Source organism: Oncorhynchus mykiss, chromosome 21 (assembly GCF_013265735.2).
Source record: "Oncorhynchus mykiss isolate Arlee chromosome 21, USDA_OmykA_1.1, whole genome shotgun sequence".
NCBI classification, from domain to species: domain Eukaryota; kingdom Metazoa; phylum Chordata; class Actinopteri; order Salmoniformes; family Salmonidae; genus Oncorhynchus; species Oncorhynchus mykiss.
In genome coordinates this window covers 42,596,761-42,620,477 of record NC_048585.1, presented here as the reverse complement: position 1 = coordinate 42,620,477, position 23,717 = coordinate 42,596,761, and the positions used below count along the sequence as shown (strand labels likewise).

Here is a 23,717-nt window from a genome sequence, read left to right as displayed (position 1 = left end):
TCTGACATGCACAGTTAACTGTGGGATCTTATATAGACAGGTGTGTGCCTTTGCAAATCATGTCCAATCAATTGAATTTACCACAGGTTGACTCGAATCAAGTTGTAGAAACATCTCAATGATGATCAATGGAAACAGGATGCACCTGAGCTCAATTTATTTTGAATCTCATAGCAAAGGGCCTAAATACTTATTTCTGTTTTGTCTAAAAACCTGTTTTTGCTTTGTCATTATGGGGTATTTTGTGTAGATTGATAAGAGGGAGAAAAAAATATTGTGTATATTTTAGAATAAGGCTGTAAAGTAACAAAATGTGGAAAAAGTCCAGGGGTATGAATACATTCCGAATGCACTGTGTCATAGTAATTTCAGTATCTCAGATCTACATTTACTATGTTACGTTTAGTCTATGAGACAAGTCTGTAATGTTGACAGTCAACTGACAGTCAAAATTGACAAATAGGTGTCTGGTGAGGCTATGTCGAGTTGCACTTAGGGTACTGCAGGTAGACTATGCGTGCTATGTGTGTTTACCTTGAGTTTCTGAGATAGGTGAACATTGTTGTTAGTTTGAAAGCAGCCGCAGGTGAAGTTTTTGAAGGTGATGACCGCGATGACGCGTGGACCCGCCCAGCTGCTTTTTCGCCAATAAGAAGCAACACTAAAAGTCGCACTGCTTTCTCAGTGCACTGCAGAGCAGACCCACGACAAACAGAGGCAACAGGACTTGAAACGGAGGACCGTGCAGGAGCGGGACGGTAGACAAGGCTGATTAATTAGAGAAATAAAAGGCACGGTAATCCAATACCACGGTCGGGTCAGGGCGCGAGAGGCAGAGGACACAGTTGGCTAGGCTACCTGCAGATTTGATCAAGGGTATGTAAGTCGTATCAATGTTTTAGTGCAGTTATGCATGCGTGATTCCACCCTATAGCGTTTTTGTGCCATTATTTTCCACTTGTGTAGGCATAGGCTATATTTTTGTGCATATTTAGTTGTGTGGGAGAGTAGTGACAGACGAAGCCCAGCTCTGCATTTATAATTGATGACCTGCAGTCAAGCTGACAGTGGTCGAATAAAGTCTGTCACGAATGCGCTACTCTCTCGTTTTCTGTCTACCGAAAGAATCAAACGTGCCCAAAGAAGCTCTCTTCGTCCGTCCACGGGTTGTTTTCAACCTGCGCACTTGCCTGTTTGTTTGTGCAGCCTGGTAGTCCTGTTCTATTGAATGATCAATCAAGATCCCTTTGAAAAGGCTACAGCTATGTGATTGGATCAGGTTAGGCTATATAGCAGCTCTGTGTGCAAATTCTGTTCTACAATGAAGCGGCGATATCTCGCTGCTTTCATGACCTGTATCAGGACAGACCAGCCACAGATAAGTAGGCTACACAAATAACAGCGGCGAACCACGGTAAACGGCCTCTTTTCTATTGTATAGCCTAGTGGCTTCCTTCTGTCAGGGGGAAGCAGAGACAAGGGTAATTTACGCACGGGCATAGCCGCGGGAAATAGGGGTGCTGCAGCACCCCCTGAAAAATCATATATATATAATTTATTTCCACAAGTAGTGCTCTGGGCCTTTTCCTGAATTAGCAGACTGATATAGCCCTCTGTAGTGCAGGCAATTATTATTACATTTTGTAGATGGCTCCTGCACGTCATCTCTAGCTGACACTTTTGCTAATAGGTGTTGTGCCAATTTATTAATTACTACATTTAGCTAACATTAGCTAGTTAATCCAGAGATTCTTCACTTTGCCTCGATTCATCAGTTTCATCCAGATCATGGCATTTGTAGTTCTTTAGAATAGCCACATTAGTAGCTAATTAGCGTTTCATTTTTGGGGGGGTAAATACAGGTGAATATATTGTTAAAAGTCACCTTGTCCTAGAGAGATTTACAGTTATCAAAATGTCACGCCATGGTAAGCCTACACAAAACACAGCCCTTTAAGTGTTTCTAAAATCCCCTATGGGAAAAATGGTGGGAAAACGATTGGAACCATTTCCTTGTTAGAACGCTAGATTTTATGGGTATTATGACTCCTGGTGTGGTACTCTATAGCCGTCTGTAGCAGGAATTGATTTTGTTCCCCTTCCCAAACATCTTCCTGCGGCTATGCGCATGCGAAACTGGGTTTTCGATTGGTAGAAAATGGGTGCCCTTTCCACTGCATAAGCAGACCGGAGGAAACTGAATTTGACAGAGAGAGAAGGGGGTGGATAAGCCTGCCTATATCTTTACAGCATGACGGAATCGAACACGGAGCACAAGCTATGTCGGATACGGCAGGAATGATGGAAATTGTGTCGGCTTTAGTTTCTAAAATAAGAAATACACAGACTTGAAGACAGACAGCCGTTTTCTGTTAGCTTTAGAGATCGAGGGTGCTTTGATCGTGAATTAATCTTGTTTCTCCCTCGTTCTGATACTCAGTATCCCGTGGGAAGCTCCTCCGTTTTACCGGATCCTCTCGCTCCTGTGGAGGACATGGGAAATGTAAACGCTGTTGGATTTTGAACTGCGTCCATGTCCCTCCCCCCTCCGCATCCTGGGATAACTGAGATGGAGCGGGTCGAGATGGACCAGGACCAGGAGGCGGCGGAGCCACTCGTCCACGGGCCGAACCGGATCAGGCCCTCGTCCTACCGGGCTCTACGCAGCGCCGTGTCAAGCCTGGCCCGTATAGACGACTTCATCTGCGAGAAGATTGGCTCGGGCTTCTTCTCAGAAGTGTTCAAGGTAAGATAAATTACATGTAAGAGTTTGAAGATCAGGGCCTGTCCTGTATTCTATTCAGTGTCTCAAAGTAGAGGTGGGGCGGCAGGTAGCCTAGTGGTTCGAGCGTTGGACTTGATCGAATCCCAGAGCTGACAAATACAAATCTGTCGTTCTGCCCCTGAACAAGGCAGTTAACCCACTGTTCCTAGGCCGCCATTGAAAATAAGAATTTGTTCTTAACTGACTTGCCTAGTTAAATCAAATAAAAAAGGAGAGCTGAACTATGATCATCTTTCACTTATTAATCATAATGAATATGATTAGCTATAAGCCTAGACAGAAAGGTCCCAAATCCTAGACTCATATTCTTATTTCTTATTCAGAACCTTTATTCTGAAATGCTTTGAATATTGGTCCAAAGTAGTTTGACTTGGCCTATTGACGTGTTTAAGGAAATCTAGGCTTAGTGCTTAACACTGTGGGATAGGATAGCCTTTGGACATCTGAGCATCCCTGGTGAGGTCATCACTAACAACAAGCATGAAACATGAATGACCATTGTTACCTGACACCAGGTGTTTTTGTAGGCAAGTGATTAGTTGGCCTTTACTATACTCTCTATTGGCCTATACTCTTGTAGGGTTGTGTGTGCGAAGGAGGCTTCAGTATTTGGGCCTCTTTGGAAGGACACTTTCCACAAAATCTCTTTCTGAAATTAATGGCATGTAGAAAACAAGCTCCTAAATACTCTATCTAACATTCAAGGTGTTAGATAAGGTAGGCTTATACATACAGTTGCGATGATGATGGATCATAATAGGAGGATTATTTTGCCAGTAGTGACCACAGCACCACATCGACCCCCACCAGAACCCAGTGACGGTGAAACACTGAATTTCCTTTTCTCTTCCATGCTTTTCAATTAGGAAAATTTGGATTGAAATGGAATTGACCCCAAGCCCATAGCCCACATTACAGGGAAGGGAACGAAGTGTGTTGGTGTGAAAATTATACCTGTTCCTGGATGGTAGGTCTACTGCACATGCAGAGGTAGATGGTAACCTTACTCTGTCTAAACAACATGAGAGGAAGTCAAGGGGGTTCAGCCTGGGTTGCATCCCAAATGGCGCACTTTTCTCTACACAGTGCACTACTTTTGACCAGATTAGTGCACTACGTAGGGAAAAGAGTGCTATTTGGGACACAGCTATGGACTAACCTTATTCCTGGTTCCTCTCCTGTTTCACTGAGCCTTATAGTGTTCAGGTAGCCTATCGGTTAGAGCGTTGGGCCAATAACCGAAAGTTTTGACAGTTTGAATTCCCGAGGCGACATGGTGAAAAATCTGTGCCAATGTGCCCTTGCGCAAGGCACTTCCCTCTAATTTGCTCCAGGGGCACTGTACTACTATGGCTGACTCTGTGAAACACATTTCACTGCACTCATCCAGTGTATGTGACAACAAAAACATCTTAGTTAAAAAAAAAATTAATAACATTGGGCCAGGGGCTTTCCTTGACCTCTCTTTATAATAGGAGCAGAGTAACACAACTGTCACACAGTGCCCTTTGGATGTGCAGTTGGCATGCAAATGATTTGGTCTTTTGTAGGTGCTGGTTGTAAAGATGCCTCTCTTGATTTGCGTTATCTGCCCTTTGATAAACTGCGTATAAACGCAAATGTATTACTGCAGTGATTACAAATACGCGTTCCGATCTAGCTGTTAAGTTCAGATGACATGACCATAATGGAGGCAGAAATGAGCCTCGCAATAAATCTGCGAAGATAAACGGACAATGATCGACACCGACCATACAGATCTCTCATCGCAGGCATTTTGCTGACATCATTCATTACGATAAGTAGCCTATACTAGAGAAATGTCAAGTTTGAAGTAAAATAAGTTTGCTAATATGGGTGATGTGTTAATGGGACAATTGATGGCTACAAAAATCAAACTACTAATAGTAGTTCAAGGATAATAACAAACAACAAAAAACTGGTGAACATTAATGTTATAAATATATCGTTCTATTTATCATTATCTGGCAATTTATCGCAATGTATGTTTTTGTCCATATAGCCCAGCTTTACCTCGCAACTGTGTGCGCACATTCCATAAACGATCTTCTCTCCGCTCTGCCCTTTGACATCTGCTTTAGACCACAGAGATGCTGTGTTATAAGGAGACCAGGAGTTGTTTTTTTTGCTCAGTCCCTCACACACACACACACACACACACACACACACTCTGAAGCATTGACTCTTAATAATTAAATACAAATGGAGCTCCACCAAGACACTTGGCATCCTGCCATCTCTAGTGTCACACTCTTGCTCTCTCTCTCACACTCTCCAGCTCAATTAATGCTTTCCTCATGGCAGTCAGGCAGGCAGACATGTACACCTCCGCACGGCCATTGTGCAAGACAAGGAGGGGTGCGCGTGTCAAGACAAATCGTTCAGGTGCTGCTTTGTATCTTTTTTCTTTAATAATTTTCAAAGAACTGCGAGAGCGCGCTCCCTAGACCTGCCTGCCTGCAGTACTGCAAGTAATTACTTCCTGTAGAGGCAGGAAGGAATGCTGTTTTTTTCCCCTCTTCAAATCTAACTGAAACAGAACTAGAATTACAATGTTCCGTTCTAGTTATTCTAATTCTATGGGAAGGCGCAGGTGTCATAACTGTCCTTCTCAAGGATGAAAGAATGGAGATTGACAGAGGAAGGGATGGTAGGAATAGAAGATTGGTAGAGAGAGGATAAATGTTTTTGTTTGTACTTTTACCCAATTTTTCTCCTCAATTTCATGATATCCAATTGTCCCATCGCTGCAACTCTCCTACGGACTCGGGAGAGGCGACGGTCGAGAGCCACGCATCCTCTGAAACACGACCTCGCCGAGCCGCACTGCTTCTTGACACACTGCTCGCTTAACCCGGAAGTCCGTAGGAGAGTTGCAGCAATGGGACAAGACTGTAATGCTGGGGTTGGAGTTTGTCCTTAGTGGAATCAGATCAAATCAAAAGGTATTTGTCGTATGCACTGAACAGGTGTAGCCCTTACAGTGAAATGCTAGCTTACTAGCCCTTTAACCAACAACGCAGTTGAGAAAAATAAGTATTTACTAAATAAACTGAAGTAAACAAAACATTTTTTTTAAAATAAGAGCAAAAATAAAATAACAGTAATGAGGCTATATACAGGGGGTACCAGTAGTGTGTCCATGTGTGGGGGTTAACTGTTCAGGAGTCTTATGACTTGGGGGTAGCAGCTGAAGACTTTTGGACCTAGACTTGCTGCTTCGGTACCGTTTGGCGTGCGGTAGCAGAGGGAACAGTCTGACTAGGGTGGCTGGAATTTTTGGGAAATTATTTTTAAAATGTGTTTTATTTCACCTTTATTTAACCAGGTAGGCTAGTTGAGAACAAGTTCTTATTTACAACTGCGACCTGTCCAAGATAAAGCACAGCAGACTGACACATACAATAGCACAATTGGTTAGGAGCCCGTAAAACGGCAGCCATCTCCTCCGGGGCGACATCAGACCTGTGACTGATGGAGCTAGTTCTGAGTCATGTGGCGAAAAGTCACTCAGTCAATGAGTCATCACCCTAATGACGAGCACTAATTGACACTAAAGGCTTCCACATGCTTCTGTTCGGCTGGCGCCTAGCCAAACTCACCTAGGTGAACCTAACGAGCGTGCTCGCATACTCCCTTAAAAGGACTTCATGTGAGCGAGAAAAAAAACGCTGTCACCGTAGCAAATATTTCTCAAACTAGTCAGATTAATTTTAAGATGACTCAAGAAATGTCATTTTTAATTTTGACGTTTGTGCCGAGGAGATCTTAGTTGGCCTATTTTACATCTAAGATGTTTGGTGCAGTATTTCACGTGAAAAGAATTGCATGAAAACCCGTCTATCATTTAATGATAAACACTTAATTGAATAATCTCTACTGTTGACCAATGACCGACAAAGGGGTGTAGACTTCGGCTACTGAAATTCGGCTAACAAAAACATCACAATGTTGTCATAATATATGCACAAACTGTTTCCGATGAGAAGCATGCGAACACTTTTAGGGCACAAGCAGTCGGGGGGGGGGGGGGGGATGTATTCATTAGTGCAAACCGTAGCAAAATGTTTTGCAACAGAAGAGTTTCTATTGGGCAAATTCAGATAGGTCCCTCTCTGTTTCATCCTGTTTTCTTGCATTTGGTTCCTAGTGAATACACCCCAGGAGCTTGTTAGATGACAGCATGCAGTTCCCAGTACATACGTCATACGACGATCAAAAATTAAATAAACCAAACTAAAATTTAAAAAAATATATGAAATAAGAGTAACTCTGAGACAAACAGAAAAACCAAGGCACTCAATACTGGTTAATGATTTCCTAGTCATAGGAAAATATACACATGACAAATGTAAAATCAGAAAGCTGTGTATGTGGGGTGTAATAAGGACAGTTGGGGAATAATGGGCATAACTAGTCTGTGTGTCAGTACCAAGCTGCTGCCAGCTGCTTTTGACACCAAGTGGAAACGGTGACGGCGAGAGCCACACACTGCTGTCAACAACATTCACATAACAGTGGTGTGTGCGTGTCGATGTGTGTTTCACACTTAGCTGGGTTTTGCTAGAACGACATGCAGACATTTTCCATAGCTAAATGCTTCAAATGTCAATCAGATACACCTATATACAAAAGTATTTGGACACCCTTTCAAATGGGTGGATTCGGCTATTTCCACCACACCTATTTCAATCTCCATAGACCAACATTGGCAGTAGAATGGCTTTACTGAAGAGCTCAGTGACTTTCAATGTGGCACCGTCATAGGATGCCCACATGTCAGTTCGTCAAATTTCTGCCCCGCTAGAGCTGCCCCGGTCAACTAAGTGCTGTTATTGTAGAGTGGAAATGTCTGAGCAACAACGGCTCAGCTGTGAAGTGGTAAGCCACACAAGCTCACAGAACGAGACCGCCGAGTGCTGAAGTGCGTTTCGCACAATAATCGTCTGTCCTCGGGTTGCAACACTCACTACCGAGTTCCAAACTGTTCATCGGGAGCTTCATGAAATGGGTTACCATGGCCGAGCAGCGTCAAACAAGCCTAAGAACACAATGCAGAGCAGCGTCAAACGTGATGTAAAGCTTGCCGCCGTTGGAATCTGGAGCAGTGGAAACGCACTCTAGAGCGATGAATCACTCTTCACCATCTGGCAGTCCAACGGACTAATCTGGGTTTGGCGGATGCCAGGAGAACACTACTTGCCACAATGCTTAGTGCCAACTGTAAAGTTTGGTGGAGGAGGAATAACGGTATGGGGCTGTGTTTCAAGGTTCGGGCTAGGCCCCTTAGGGCCAGTGACGGGAACAGCATACAATGACTTTCTAGATGATTCTGTGCTTCCAACTTTGTGGCAACAGTTTGGGGAATGCCCTTTTCCTGTTTCAACCTGACAATGCCCCCGTGCGCAAATGGAGGTCCATACAGAAATGTTTTGTCAATTGGTGTGGAAGAACTTCACTGGCCTGCACAGAACCCTGACCTCAACCCCATCAAACACCTTTGGGATGAATTGGAACGCCGACTGCGAGCCAGGCCTTAATCGTCCAACATCAGTGCTCAACCTCACCAATGCCTTGTGGCTGAAATGGACGCAAGTCCCCGCAACGTTCCAACATCTAGGTGATTTTGGGATGAGATATTTGACAAGCAGGTGTCCACATACCTTTGGTCATGTAGTGTATTTAAAATTGAACTCTGCTTTTAATTTACCACCACAGATTGATCTACAACATGATTGTGTTCTAATTCATTCTTATCAATATATTGGCCTGTTCATTATATTGCATCAGTCTCTTTGCAAGCCTGCTGAGTGGTAGTTTCTGTGAGGTTTTTGTAGCTTCTTGCTGAGTCTCTCTCCTGTCCCTCTCACCTCACACTTTCTTTCTACGCAGGAGGAGAATGATGATACTAGGTCTGTCAGTCTGGTTAAAATCACTGCTGCATTTGCACAGAGGAGATTAGTGTGTGTGTTTTGTGAGCAAGTGTGTGTGATTGACAGCCTGGATTAAGCGCTGATGGGCAATGCTCCCCTCTAGAGTCCTGTTGTCCCAGCTGAACCGAAGTTTGTCAGAGGAGAATAGACAGGTTCTGGAAAGTCTACCCTTTTGGAAAAGCGCAACAACAATACTGAGGATCTACTACGTGTTACTGACTTTTGCACATGCGCACACACAGGCATGCATGGCACACACACCCACACCGATCCATCCTCGACTGTCACTCGTGTTTGTGATCTGTTACAGTAAGTGAGCATTAAACGTCAGTAAGTCTGTGTTTATTGGCTGAGGATCTGCGATTAGAAGGAAGGGGGGAGGTGGAGAAGACTGGGAGGTGGTGGGGTTAGGAAAGGAGGAGACTGTGGTGGAGGAGGGGTGGTATGGGCTGACACTACCAGTTTTGACTTGAACCTCCCATTCAGGGGCTTGGCTAACACAGCACTTTCCCTGCTTCATTGTCCCTCGCCTCCTACCTTTCCTTTCCAGTCAGGACTTGCTCTCCTGTCAATCAAGAGCTGTCTGTCTGGGGCTGTCTGTCTGGGGCTGTCTGTCTGGGGCTGTGTGTATATTCCCTTTTTGTTTCCACATGAGCTCACATGTGGTAATAGACTATACACACGTGCACATAATTGTTATTTAAACACTTTGTTGTTGTGCCCCTTTCTTGCCCAGATTTCATGATATCAAGTTGGTAGTTGGTCTTGTCCCATCGTTGCAACTTCCCTAGACTCTGGAGAGGCGAACATACTTGGTATTGAAATGCATATGAACATAGTTGGTATTTTAAATGCATGTAACACATTGTTGTGGAAGTTCTTACATAGGGTCACTCGAAGTTGATCATTGTATATTATCAGCGCGCTGGAGAGGTTCCAACCAACTCAATGCACCGTAGCACACATGTCAATCAGGAGCTCTGCTGGGGCAGTCCCAGCAGTTGTCTTTAAATACGGCTATACACAGACAAGTTATATTTTTATGATTTAGCATTAATTAATCATTAGTTTTGTTTCATTCATGTGACCGATCAATACTGGTTCATAACATGTGACAGTCCAATACCTCACGAGACCTCTTCTCTCAGCTGAGACCTTGAAACTGCGATATATCTTTCGTTCTCAAAACAAGTTCTGGGCATACTGCCAAAATGCAGCTATTGATAGTGAGGATTTGTTCAGTCAACCACTTGCATCAACACAGAAATTGGTTTATAGAACAGCACATACATTGAACACAAATGATTTATCAGAAAAGCACAAACATTAAAATTCCCATTACAACGTACTTGGTGTGGTTTAAATGCATGTAGCACATACAATACCATTCAAAAGTTTGGGGTCTCTTAATACATTTTAAAAAGTCCTTGTTTTTGAAAGAAAATCAACTTTTGTGTATTTCAAAATAACTTCAAATTGATCAGAAATACAGTGTAGACATTGTTAATGTTGTAAATTACTATTGTAGCTGGAAACGGCAGATTTTTTGGGAATATCTACATAGGTGTACAGAGGTCCATTATCAGCAACCATCACTCCTGTGTAATAAATTTATTGGAATTGACTGATTTCCTTATGAACTGACTCGGTAAAATCCATGAAATAGTTTTATTTTTGATCAGAATACTTGGCCGTTCTTGACATTTTCCTTGCTCTGTGTGTGTTTACAAGCCCCGTGTCCCCACATGTTATGTAGTGTGTGAAGAGCTTGTTATACCCGCTACGCCCCTCCCTCAGCTCTCTGGCCCCTCCCTCAGCAGTACAGTAGGTATGTAAACAGGCCAGTGATGTGTTAATTTGGCTCCAAAACGAGGGGGGGGGGGGGGGGGCGAGGGAGTGACTACCTGGACTTGGCCAACAAAAAATGGTTGTTTTTGTTTTCCATTGCGAAATGCTTTGCTACGATGTGGTCCAGAGGTGTGACTGTGTCGGGGGACCGGGACTGGTAGTAATCCCAGAGAGAGGTGGGGAAGGGTGGAAGAGCAGTAGGATTATTATTTATTTTTTTACAATGAAGCAGAAAAGTGTGGGGGGGAAGAGCTTCTTTTGATGTCATGGAGCTGCATGCTGTTACTTGTTCCTGTAAGGCCTACCACAGACACGGAGCGAGAGAGGTGCAGGGCTGTCATAGCATTAGAGACAGGAGTTGTCTGTCGGGTGTATGTTTTTGCGTGTGTACACAATTTGCATGCGTGCGACGCTCAGTGCTGATGTTGTGTAACACACTAAGTGGTTTACCCCGGTAGGTAAGGAGTGTATCTGTGTATCATGTCCCGGTCTAGAGAGTCTAGACACTGGGTCATGTTCTATTTGGAGGCTCCACAGGAAGTCAGTCAGGACCTCCCTGCCTGTTATGATGGACCTGTTCTTAGCTAGCAGCCCCACATGTATCCCCTGGGCTCCCAAGGAGCGAAGCAGTCTATGGCACTGCTTCTCAGTGCTAGGGGCGTCATTACAGACCCTGGTTCGATTCCAGGGCTGTATCACAATCGGCCGTGTGATTGGGAGTACCATAGGGCGGCGCACAATTTGGCCCAGCGTCGTTAGGGTTTGGCCAGGGTAGGCAGTCATTGTAAATAAGAATGAGTTCTTAACTGACTTGCCTAGTGAAATAAAAAGTCTCCAAGTCACCAAGAAAATAAAGCTTGCAGTCAAAACAGAACCAAAGAGAGCGTATGCATGTAGGTCATTTCTAAATGCTGTCTGTTCAGCCACACATTTTTCTCTCTTGTGTTTCTCTCCAGGGTGACTAGAGGTCACCGTAACTCAGACTCTCTCGTCAGCCAATGACAGACAGCCCTGCACATGTCCACTGATGCCCCTGACCTTTTTATCTGCTAAATACCAGCACTTCGCATGCAAGTGTGTCTGAGTCAGCTTTATTGGGCGTCTCCGTGTTCCTGTCACTGGAATGCTGATATCACACATGCTCACTGTTTACCTGTGATTATGGAGCTCTGACGCGCGCGCACACACACACACACACCTGAGGTAGACTCTCTCACCACGTTGCCATGGTACTCCTTTTTTAGCTTGTGGCCTCTGGACACATTCCTATAACCATGCTTTACTGAGCACTTGTTTATTTGAGCTGAAATTCTGCATGAGGATGAGATGAGACGGATAGCCCAGAGAGACCTAACACAGTTCAGTTCTGCTGGTTCAGCATTTGGCTCATGTCTGCATTATGGTGTGTGTGTGTGTGTGTGCGCGCCTATTTGTGTGTGTGTGTGTGCACATCTTTGTGTGAGGGAGCCACTGTCCTGTTCTACAGGCCTGTAAATCCACTGATGTGGTTAAATCCTGTAGAAATGTTATAAATCTGATCAGGGGGTAAACTATAGAGCTAATCTTCATTGTACAATGCATAGCTCTTACTGTAAGTGCGTGCGAGCCAGCAGAGTAGGAGTGAAACTGTGTGTGGGAGGGAGAAAGTGTGTTCTTCAGTCTCTCTAGTCCTTTCACTCCTCTCTTTTTTTAATCTGTCTCGGTCTGCTTGAGGGATAGACTGCAGCGGCTGGACCAAGTGGAGATTTGGTTGTGTTCAAGCAGTAAACCTAAAGTCGTCGAGTGAAGTCGGGGGAGGTGCGTCTCTGACAGCCGGACGTTCTGGTGGTTTTCCAACAGCAAGGCCCCGATCAACATGGCTGCCGTTGTTTTTAGGATTTTCTTCCGTATAATTGTCAAAAACTGCTCTATACCGCGATATCACACACTCAAACTGAAAGCATAACGTTTGTACAGTAATTCATTGGTTAGAGGTCTCATCCCTTTCATTTGTATCCCCTGTAGTTTCAGAATCGCTTCAAAGTTTGTTCCCATTTCAGTCAAGTCTTTGGGCATGGTTTTTTGTGGGTCAAACAAAAACACCCTAATTTGTTGACAAATAGTGCCTCCCACAATACAGTTAGTGAGAAGCACCCGCAGCGACTTGAAGGCACCGTCATTAAAAACTGCATGACCTTGGATCACATGATTTTTGTAAAGTTCATGCATTTGGCATTAGTCGCAAGTCAGACACTTTATTTTTTTATCCCCGTAATGCAACACACTTTGAAAGGCACGAGTGGCCAACGATGGTCAACGTCTTTGACAAAAGTGATCCGCTTGACTGCATACTGTAAGTGTGGTAGTACTGCAGCCTTGAATTAAGAGGCCTGACGTGCGTTTTTGTTTCTCTGGTCTGCTGGCCAGCTCCTATCCAGGCCACTGTCACGTTGACGACGTCGTCATACTCTTGCAGCATTTTCACTTGTGATTTACCTCTTGTGTTTTACCCAAAAGGCTCAGCGATTTCTGTTTCCATCTACGCGGCCCGGCACCCGTGTCTCACTGGGCCATGGCTCTGGCGGATAGGCTCTCACTTGGGGCCAAAGCAAGGCCCTGGGTATTTTTCAGCTTGCATTTACATCATGGCTAACTGAACTTTAACACCTCACAAAGCAACAGTCTTGAATGATGCAAATGTTGTTGATTCTGCTTGCCACAAGTCTTAAGGGTCACACTCCTGATGGAAACACAATGACACCAGAGTTGACATTAACATGAAACACTGGCGACACGTGTGTGTGTGTGTGTGAAGGCGTCCGCATGCTGAACTTTGCAAGGTCAATAGTATGGTTTGTCCATTTTGAGACGCTGTGGTCAGAATACACTTCATCCAAAAACTCAAATCTGTAATTAAGTTGACGTTTTTGCCGAGGAGATCTTAGTCGAGCAATTTTACATCTAAGTAGTTTGGTGTAGTATTTCTGAATGAATTGTTGCAGGAAAATGAGTCGTCACGCGTATGACAGACCTCATTGAAGAATCCCTACTGTTGACCAATCCCCGACGAAGGGGCGTAGACGTCGGCTACCGATTTTAGGTTTGCCTCAAGAAAATGTGCCCGAACAACCGAAAAAATCCTTACTGAAGGCTAAAAATGTACCAAATCACAATATGCACAAACTCTTCTGAACTGTTTCTGCTGGGAAGCATGCAGACCCACTTAGTCTCTGAACACTCGCCGTCTTGCTCGTGCTCTCTTTCGCTCAGGCACTCGCACTACCGAATGTAACGCACAAATTCCCACACACGGACAAACATGACAGTAACACTCACAGTACTAAGTGGGTTGTTTTTGTGGACTGTTAGGGTACTTAGTGGTTGTCTATATGGTTTATTAGTTAGACGGGCAGGAGTCAAAGCCTCTCAGAACTCACATATAGGGGATAAGACAACACATCTCCATGGTGACCACCAGACACTCACCAACACCTTGGCCAGAGTAGAGCCATATTGTCCTGACTCTAGAACACAGGCCAAGACACTAGAACAGTTGGGTGGAAATGCATACTAGAACTGGGAACCAAAGATCCAATTGACGAGTTCACATGTTCAGTTCTCGTAAGTACAATCTCTGGTGTCCAATGGTGTATCGAACTTAACTGTGTGTCATATCGTCTGTCTGAGGTCTGACCCTAGTGATGCCCCCCCCCCCCCCCCCGTCTCTCTGTGTAGGTGCAGCACCGTATCAGTGGCCAGGTGATGGCGCTGAAGATGAACACCATGGCCAGTAACCGAGCTAACATGCTGAGGGAGGTCCAACTGATGAACCGCCTGTCTCACCCCAACATACTCCGGTCTGTCCGTCTTCAGACGTGTATTAAAACACACACCTGCTTTCCATATGAAAGCTTTAGTCAACAGGGCAAATCCTCAGTATACACATTTGAACCATGCAGTTATAACGCATTGTGAAACTTGTCATGAGAGACTCATATTACCTGTTTTTGAAATTGAAGAGTGTCTGGTAACACCTTTCTCTATACCGGCGCTGTTGAGTGGAACAAACTACTATAGCAACTCAAAGCATGTATTTTTTTTCTTCACGTCTGCATGTAGTGCTCTAAACCAGGGATACTCTGTGTAGCATAGAGGCTTAGTATGTTTAAGTTTATAACCATTTATTTAAGAGGACCACAATGGAAATGCGTTTACAAACTTTTTTTTGCCATCCTCTGAATGTAAATGCATTATCCACATTTGGTTGAATTGAGTTTTTAAATTGTCAAATAAATCTATCCTAGTTTCTTGTCTTCTAATATTCTTCCTCTCTCCTGTCTCAGGTTTGTAGGGGTGTGTGTTAATGAGGGACAACTCCATGCATTGACAGAGGTAAGATGTCTCTTTAAACTCTGGTAGACTGACTAGGATCTAGAGAACACTGGACAAATTGAACTATACTAAACAAAAATATGAATGCAACGATTTTATTTAGTTACAGTTCATATAAGGAAGTCAGGCCCAGCCAATCAGAATTATATTTTTTCCTCCCCAAATGGCTTTATTGCAGACAGAAATACTCCACAGTTTCGTCAGCTGTCCAGGAGGCTGGTCTCAGACTATCTCGCATGTGAAAAAGCTGGATGTGGAGGTTCTAGGCTGGCGTGGTTACACGTGATCAGCGATTGTGAAGCCCGTTGGATGTACTGCCAAATTCTCTAAAATGACTTTGGAGGCGGCTTATGGTAGAGAAAAGAACATAACATTCTCTGGCAACCGCTCTGGTGGACATTCCTGCAGCCAGCATGCCAATTGCACACTCCCTCAACTTGAGACATCTGTGGATTTGTGTTGTGTGACAAAACTGCACATTTTAGAGAGGACTTCTATTGTCCCCAGCACAAGGTGCACCTGTGTAATGACCATGCTGTTTAATCAACTTCTTGATATGCCACGTCTCATGTGGATGGATTATCTTGGCAAAGGAGAAATGCTCACTAACATGGATGTAAACAAATTTGTGCACCATATTTGAGAGAAATAAGCTTTTTGTGAGTATGGACGATTTCTGAGATCTCTTATTTCAGCTCATGAAACTATGGACCAACACTTTACATGTTCTGTTCATATTTTTGTTTAGTATACTTTAACACTGACGGTTCACTTCTGAATGGTCGTTATGGTTAGGCTGAGGAAAATCTGAAGTTGAGGCAATCATTTGATTGACGGGTGCCATTGTCATGGCTACCATACAGCGACCTGTATCTCTCTTCCAAAATAGATTTGATCTCCAATTGAGAATAACCTGTATAAATAAAGATTTGATTGACACTTGGCTGAGTGTGGTTGTCATGATTACTTCCAGTACATCAACGGGGGTAACCTGGAGCAGCTGCTGGACAGTGACCGGTACCTGTCATGGTCAGTCAGGATGGGCCTGTCTCTAGACATCGCTAGGGGCCTGCAGTACCTCCACACCAAAGGCATCTTCCATAGAGACCTCACCTCCAAGGTAGGAAGCACGCATATAAACACACACGTAGGAACACACACACACTGGTAATTGTACATACTTCAAATCAGATGTTATTTGTTTACATGCGCCAAATACCAAAGGTGTAGACCTTACCGTGAACTGCTTACTTACAAGCCCTTAACCAACAGTGTAGACCTTACCGTGAACTGCTTACTTACAAGCCCTTAACCAACAGTGTAGACCTTACCGTGAACTGCTTACTTACAAGCCCTTAACCAACAGTGTAGACCTTACCGTGAACTGCTTACTTACAAGCCCTTAACCAACAGTGTAGACCTTACCGTGAACTGCTTACTTACAAGCCCTTAACCAACAGTGTAGACCTTACCGTGAACTGCTTACTTACAAGCCCTTAACCAACAGTGTAGACCTTACCGTGAACTGCTTACTTACAAGCCCTTAACCAACAGTGTAGACCTTACCGTGAACTGCTTACTTACAAGCCCTTAACCAACACTGTAGACCTTACCGTGAACTGCTTACTTACAAGCCCTTAACCAACACTGTAGACCTTACCGTGAACTGCTTACTTACAAGCCCTTAACCAACAGTGTAGACCTTACCGTGAACTGCTTACTTACAAGCCCTTAACCAACAGTGTAGACCTTACCGTGAACTGCTTACTTACAAGCCCTTAACCAACAGTCCAGTTCAATAAGAGTTAAGAAAATATTTACTAAATAAACTAAAGTAAAAAGTAACACAATAAAATAACAATAACAAGGCTATATACAGGGGGTACCGGTACCGAGTCAATGTGCGGAGGTACAGGTTAGTTGAGGTAATTTGTACATGTAGGTAGGGGTAACGTGACTATGCACAGATAATAGACAGCGTATAGCAGCAGTGTAAAAACAAATGGAGGGGGAGGGTCAATGTAAATAGTCCGGGTGGCCATTTGATTAATTGTTCAGCAGTCTTATGGTTTGGGGGTAGAAGCTGTCAAGGAGCCTTTTGGTCCTAGGCTTGGCACGTCGGTACCGCTTGCCGTGCGGTAGCAGAGAGAACAGTCTGACTTGGGTGACTGGAGTCTTTGACAATTGGATGGCAGGAAGCTTGGCCCCAGTGATGTACTGGGCCATATGCACTACCCTCTGTAGCGCCTTGAGGTCAGATGCCGAGCAGTTGCCATACCAGGCGGTGATGCAACCAGTCAGGCTCTCGATGGTGCAGCTGTAGAACTTTTTGAGGATCTGGGGACCCATGCCAAATCTTTTCAGTCTCCTGAGGGGGAAAGGTGTTGTCGTGCCCTCTTCACGACTATCTCGGTGTATTTCGTTGGTGATGTGGGCACTAAGGAACTTGAAACTCTTGACCCGCTCCACTACAGCCCTGTCAATGTGAATGGGGGACTGTTCGGCCCGCCTTTTCCTGTAGTCCGCTATCGGCTCGTTTGTCTTGCTCATATTGAGGGAGAGTTTGTTGTCCTGGCATCACACTGCCAGGTCTCTGACCTCCTCCCTATAAGCGGTCTCATCTTTAGGCATGCAGCAAGCCACACGCATACACACACTCCATAAAACACAGTTGTGCCTACTGAAGTACACAGTTAACTGTTAGAATACATGGATTTACCAGGGTCCATATTCATAAAGCATCAGAGTAGGAGTGCTGATCTGGGATCGTTTTAGCTTTCGTGATCATAATGAATCAAATGATATGGATAGGAGGGACCCGATCCCAGATCATCCTATTCGGAGACGCTTTGTGAATACGGACCCTGACCTCTTGTCTTCCTGGTTGTCTGTCCTGCAGAACTGCCTGGTGCGTTGGGAGAGTGGCCAGTGTACGGCTGTGGTGGGGGACTTAGGCCTGGCAGAGAAAATACCAGAGTACAGGTCGGTTGGCTTCATAAATCATCCAGCTATCAGCATGCACTGATTTTAGATAACACACTTGAATGGCTGCTTCCTCTCGCTCTACCTTTCTCGCTCGCTCCATTTCAATAGCTTGTTAGCGCTCGCCTGCTCTCGCTCGCTCCCTCTTTTGCTCCATCCATCCATCCATCCATCTCTCTTTCGCTCAGCCAGTATTTTATGTTAATGTAAGCTCTAGTGTTGTAGTATTGTAGACACAGTATTGTAGACACAGCTCTACCGTTAGGATCAGTTTCCTCTTCCCCAATCCTAACCATTATGTGTACAGGAAAAAAAACACAACACTGACCTTAGATCAGTGTCTTAGGAGGGCCATTAATCCCACTAAAGCACAGTCCGATTTTCGAAAGAATGCGAGACTCTTTCACCTGAAGAAGTTGCGCTTTACCCGCTGTATCGGACTGGGTGAGTAAGCCCCTGTTTCAGGGGCGAAGGAATGTTTCGAGCGGCGTTCGTTCGCACCCAACCCCAGTTTGTTAATGACGCTGACATTTCCGCCTCCTATTTTATTAATCGCTTCAGCCTGCGTTGAACACAGATTGCCAGCGCGTGTTTCTCAACCTCTCCGCTTCTCCTTGATGACAGGAGTTAATGTCCTGGTAGCTATAGCTCATATTAGCTACAGATCCAGGAGCAGCTTACGCTCCCTCAATCCGAACCTGAACTATTAGGGCTAAAACACGAAACTGAGCTTGGCTCAAACACTCTTACCCCGCTGGCCTCTTTACCGTGGTAAATGGGTCTGTATCCTGTGTCTGACGGGAGGCAGCTGTTGCATTTAACAGACTGTGTGCCGTTGCTGCCCACTCTGTTTGTCTTCTGGTCAACCCAGTGTTTACCTTTGTGTTTTTTGCGTATGTACAGGCACTTTGTTTTGGTACCCCACAACAAGTTCTTGTGTACCGTGCATGCTTTTAGGTGTGAGTAAATTGATTTTGACAGTGGAACATGTTAGTATTTGGCACCAGTAAATGTCTGCTGTGTGTTGACTGAACTTCCTCTATTGCAGCGTTTATTAACATGCATACACTTGTCAGAGTATTTTTTTTGTGTGTTGCCTTTATACATAGTGTGTGTGTGTGTGAGCTCTGCCTCCGAGAGAGCGGGCGAGAGACACAGATGGAGTTCAGGAAAGCTTTCCAAATAAGGTCAAACTATTCCAGCACACTCTCTCTCCTCTTTCTTTCTCCCTCTCTACCTCTCGTCCTCCCGTCCTCTAACACTGCCTGACCGGAGACTCTCCCTCCCTCTTCCACATCCCCAAATGGTTTACACTGGGAGCTATGAATGTCTTTCTGCATTCCTCTCCTCTATCGCTCTCTCACTCTTTCTCAGCTCCCATAACTTCCCTTACTATGATGATGGGGGGGGGGGGGAATTGATAGTTACATTTTGCAAAATAATTTGGGAAGATATATCAATATTTGACTCCAAGTATCGATTAGTAAACATTTCCTACTGTAGGTAGAGTTGGCGCCGAAATGCCGGTATTTTTATTGTTCGCTCATCTTTTTGTAAATTGTGAGACGAAATGTTTTCAGCACTTTTTAAAAATGTATTTCCCTGACTGATCAAAACTTGTTTTCTCATGCTCTCTCGTCTTTCTGAAGCAGACACATGGTGAGCAAATATGTTTGGGACATCGAATTGCACTATCGAGTCGCAATCCATATAGAATCGTGAGAAACGCAATACACATCATGTCGGCACCAAGGTATCGTGATGTTATCGTATCGTGAGGTCCCCGGGCAAATCTATTTCTGCAAAATCATGGTTCACAGTGAGATGGAAATAGCAGAGAGGAAGTGACTGCCAGCAGGGTGTCTGCCCGTTTTTGCCGTGTGTGTGTATATACACACACACACACACACACACACACACACACACACACACACTAGTTTTACCCCATATGGTTGTTAATGAACTAGAGCATGATGATACTAGCTGCTAGCTCCAGTCTTGTTGGTTTCGGTCTGTCTCACTTGCTGTTCTCTGTGTGAGCTGTCGTGCCTGTGTTAATGACTCCGGGTGGAACTTTCCCCTCGGTATGATACAGGTCTAGGATCAGCTTCCCCTCCCCCAATCCTAACCTTAACGTCGTCGCCTGTCATCATGCCTGTCTTCCTCTGTCCTCAGTGAAGGGGCAGACCAGCAGCCCTTGGCCGTAGTGGGTTCCCCCTACTGGATGGCACCTGAAGTGCTGCGAGGAGAGATCTACAACGAAAAGGTGGACGTATTTGCGTACGGCATCATCTTGTGTGAGGTCATCGCTAGGATACAGGCTGACCCTGACTTCCTCCCACGCACAGAGGTATGTTCATCACACTCAACATGCACATGTGCGTGTGCACACACACACTACCTCACACAATCATTTCCCCCAATATTATTGTGTGGTGTAGACTTTGTTAAAACTTTTCCCTCTTCTGCCCATTGTATGCAACTGCAGTATAAAAGCCTCTCGGGCAGTAAGTCGCAGGACTTTCATTGAAGTCTCTATTCTATTGTGCAAATGAGTGACTTTGCGTCTCCTTAGGGCTCTGTTTCACAGGGAGATGTGTGATTGTCTGTCTGTAGGACTTTGGCCTGGACGTCGAGACGTTCCAGCACATGGTGGGAGACTGTCCACCTGCCTTCCTGAGCCTGGCTGTCACCTGCTGCAATGTAACACACACAAATCCTCTTCTACCTTTTCTCGCTCCCTCTCTGTCCCCTTCTATCGTTTCCCCTTATTCCTTCTCCTGCGTACTGTTGACTTTTGAGGAACTTACCCCCCCCCCCCCCTCCCGTCTCTTTCGCTCATCTAACTCTCCGTCCATCTCTCTCTCTCGCTCTCTCTCGCAGATGGATCCAAAGTGCCGTCCATCGTTCTCAGAGATTGTAATGGAGTTGCAGAGGAGAGAGACCGAGAGGACACAGAAAGATGAAGCTGCACTAAAGGGTGTGTGATTTTGTGTGTGTGGGGGTTAAAGAACACCGGGGGGGGTCTTAGTCAGTGGGGGGGGGGGGGGGTTCTATATCTGCATTGTGTATTCAGGCAGGGGTCATTAAAACTGTTGTAATTGAGCTGAGGCGGCAGGTTATATGGGGTGGTATCCTGGGGATATTCTGCTCTCTAGACTCCTACAGATTGAAAGATGGATAGATTCGGGGTGTGCAGGTAGCTTGACTGGTAAGAGTGTTGGAACAGTGACTGAAAAGGTCGCAGGTTCGAATCCCCGAGCCGGGCACTGATGATGTCCATTTTTAAGGCAGCCCCCCTGCACCTTTCTGACTCAGAGGGGTTGGGTTAAACGCGGAAGACACATTTCAGTTGAACGCATTGTTGTCAAACTGAGTTGTGTTTTTTTCTCAGGCTCAAATCTCAGGATTTGTATGTTTTTTTCTTAGTCTCAGCAGATTGCCAGCCGTGTATTATTCTTATTGAATCTCTCTCTCTCTAGATCTCGGCCCACTGCGGAGGCGCTTCCTCTGTCTCCCCGGCGACCCTCGCCTCTGCCGCAGCAAATCAGACGTGCTCCCTCCGGCTGTGCTCCCCACTCTGGCGCCTCCCACCCGTGTCAACCCCTTCTCCCTGCGAGAGGACCTAAAAGGAGGCAAGATCAAACTGTTCGACACGCCCAGCAAGTCTGTCATCTCTTTAACGTTCACCTTACCCAAACCCCCGGATCCCTGTACCACCCCCTCGCCCTCAGACAGAGAGGGGGGTACCCCCCGAGGAAGGCTCCACAGACGCTGCTTATCCCTTCCTTGCACCCCCCCACCAGATCTCCTGCCCCCCACCACCAAAGACAATACCACAGAAAAAATGGGGGTATTGCCAACTGACCTAGACGCTGAGAATGATGAGGGGAATGTTGAGAACGAGAGAGAGGAGCGGGGAATCGTGAAAGATAGATTTACCTTTGAGTCGAATGAGTTCGTAGACGAGGAGGATGTGGAGAGGAGGAAGAGCAGCGAGGGCCTCACGGGCGATGACTCAGGGCTTCCTCTCGATCCAGAGCTGCTGTCATTGGACCAGCTGAGCGAGGAACAGGAAGAGGAAACTGACCAGGAAGTGGAACCTATGGATTGCACCAGCTCCCCTGACACTCTAGATGGCACTCTCCCTCCACTCTCTTCTTTCCCTACTCTTCCACCTTATTCCAAACCCTCCACCACATTCAACAACGGCTGGGGTAATGTTCCCCCCGTCTTCAATGGTCCTCTATGCCTGCCCCCCCTCCCCTCCCCCCACATGGACAACAACAACAGCACCACGGTGGTCATTAGTCGGCCTCTGGGATGGCGGGGCACCAACCGGAACCACTCACCTCCTGGTAGGCCCAGTGGGGGCTCTCCATCGCTGTTCGGGTCCGGTAATGGTTCTGGTCCTTCTCTGGAGCAGGAGGAGATGATCTCGTGTCCCGGTTGCTGTCTGGTGGGTTTCCGGTTCCCTTCTCTGTGTTTCCGCACGCCCCCTCGCCGGAACCCCTATAAGAACCTGAACGGGAACGGAGACAGTACTGGAGTCACCCGAGGGCTGCTCTATAAAGGGCCTAAAGGGATACCGTCCTCTCCTACCAACCCCGAGCCTGGCCCTGGTCTAGCCCTGCCTGTGGCTCAGACATAAGAGACAAAGAATGCCCTAACCACAGATCTAGGATCAGATTACCCAACCCTGTTATTCTAACCTTATTTCTTAGGAGGGAGAGACTGGGAACTGACCTTGGATCAGTGCCTATGGGCTACTTCATTCCATTCTTACATATAGATGTTTACATAGCTGCTGGTGGGAAGGCACTGTTGTGCTAGTGGTCTATGAGTGGTGGGACGCCCTCTGCTGGACTGAGGCGGTATTGATAATGCTGTACTGTATAATCCAGTATCACGCTATACTGATAAGGGGAGTGAGCTGAGGTCTCACAGATCCCTACAGTGGAGGAAGGCTGGTAAACTAACTGATTTTAATAAAGAAGCAATGACAATACTCCCCCTCAGCATGACGGCACTTGTATTGGTCAGAGCCATATTTAAATGTAAGCTAAACATGGCTTTGGTATTGGACCAATCCCGTGGGATATGTATTTTATGACATTCTTCTATGCTGTGGTCCATGGCTCCTTTTCTGACGGTCACAGTTGTAAGTACTATTTTTGAACGGTGGTGGTGTTGCTTCTATGAGGAATGTTATGGGATAGTGTTACTTATGAAATGTTGTGAAATATGAATGTTATTATTTAGACGTTTGATACTGTCTGAACGGTCGAAGGCTCAGCAGTTTGCTTTGTGTTCAGGCTGCTACACAGCTGTACGGTGCAACCTGGAGATGCTACGTACGAAAAGGGCAATGAAAGGTGTGTGTGTGTGTGTGATCCGTACACTGTTCTGTTGACTGATATCTCGCTGTGACATCTCTTACGGCCCTCGGGACAAAGCACTTATTGCGTTTTTATTTGGACTTGTTTGGACTTTTGTTTTGTTTTTGCAAATGAATGGTCAAAGACCTGCTTCAGCAAAGAGATGTACAGATTCATATTATTTAAAAAATGGCATTGAATAAAACTATAGAATGGGACGACTGTCTGCTTTCTCTCTAGCTGGATTGCAGGATTTCTAGCCAACTATCGACCCAAACTTGCCATGAATAACTAGGAAGCATCAAGTAGTAGTGACTTTGGAAATAGTGACTCAAGACTATGTACTTGAATGAATATATATATATTCATCTATAGAGCTTGCAAGGTGGTTCTTTTCCC

General features: G+C 45.4%; 1 protein-coding gene across 2 annotated transcripts; it reads left to right on the top strand.

Annotated features, from left to right (window-relative positions):
* The first annotated feature begins 667 nt into the window (after positions 1-667).
* Positions 668-23,536, top strand: LOC110500469 (dual specificity testis-specific protein kinase 1). Of its 2 annotated transcripts, none has more exons than XM_021577855.2 (10): positions 668-876; positions 2,441-2,746; positions 14,302-14,423; positions 14,910-14,958; positions 15,932-16,078; positions 17,858-17,940; positions 20,116-20,290; positions 20,557-20,643; positions 20,824-20,920; positions 21,423-23,536. In XM_021577855.2, the coding sequence occupies exons 2-10, from the start codon at positions 2,534-2,536 to the stop codon at positions 22,589-22,591; spliced, it is 2,142 nt and encodes a 713-aa protein (XP_021433530.2). In that variant the 5' UTR covers positions 668-876; positions 2,441-2,533; the 3' UTR covers positions 22,592-23,536. The 2 variants fall into 2 exon arrangements, with proteins under 2 accessions (XP_021433530.2, XP_036813778.1); XM_036957883.1 differs by having other exon boundaries at positions 674-791.
* Positions 23,537-23,717: the final 181 nt, after the last annotated feature.

Coding starts and splice junctions, on each gene's coding strand:
- LOC110500469 (XM_021577855.2), top strand. CDS start 2,534: ATGTCCCTCCCCCCTCCGCATCCTGGGATAACTGAGATGGAGCGGGTC. Junction 14,959..15,931: donor AACTCCATGCATTGACAGAG/GTAAGATGTCTC, acceptor GATTACTTCCAG/TACATCAACGGGGGTAACCT. Junction 17,941..20,115: donor GAGAAAATACCAGAGTACAG/GTCGGTTGGCTT, acceptor CTCTGTCCTCAG/TGAAGGGGCAGACCAGCAGC.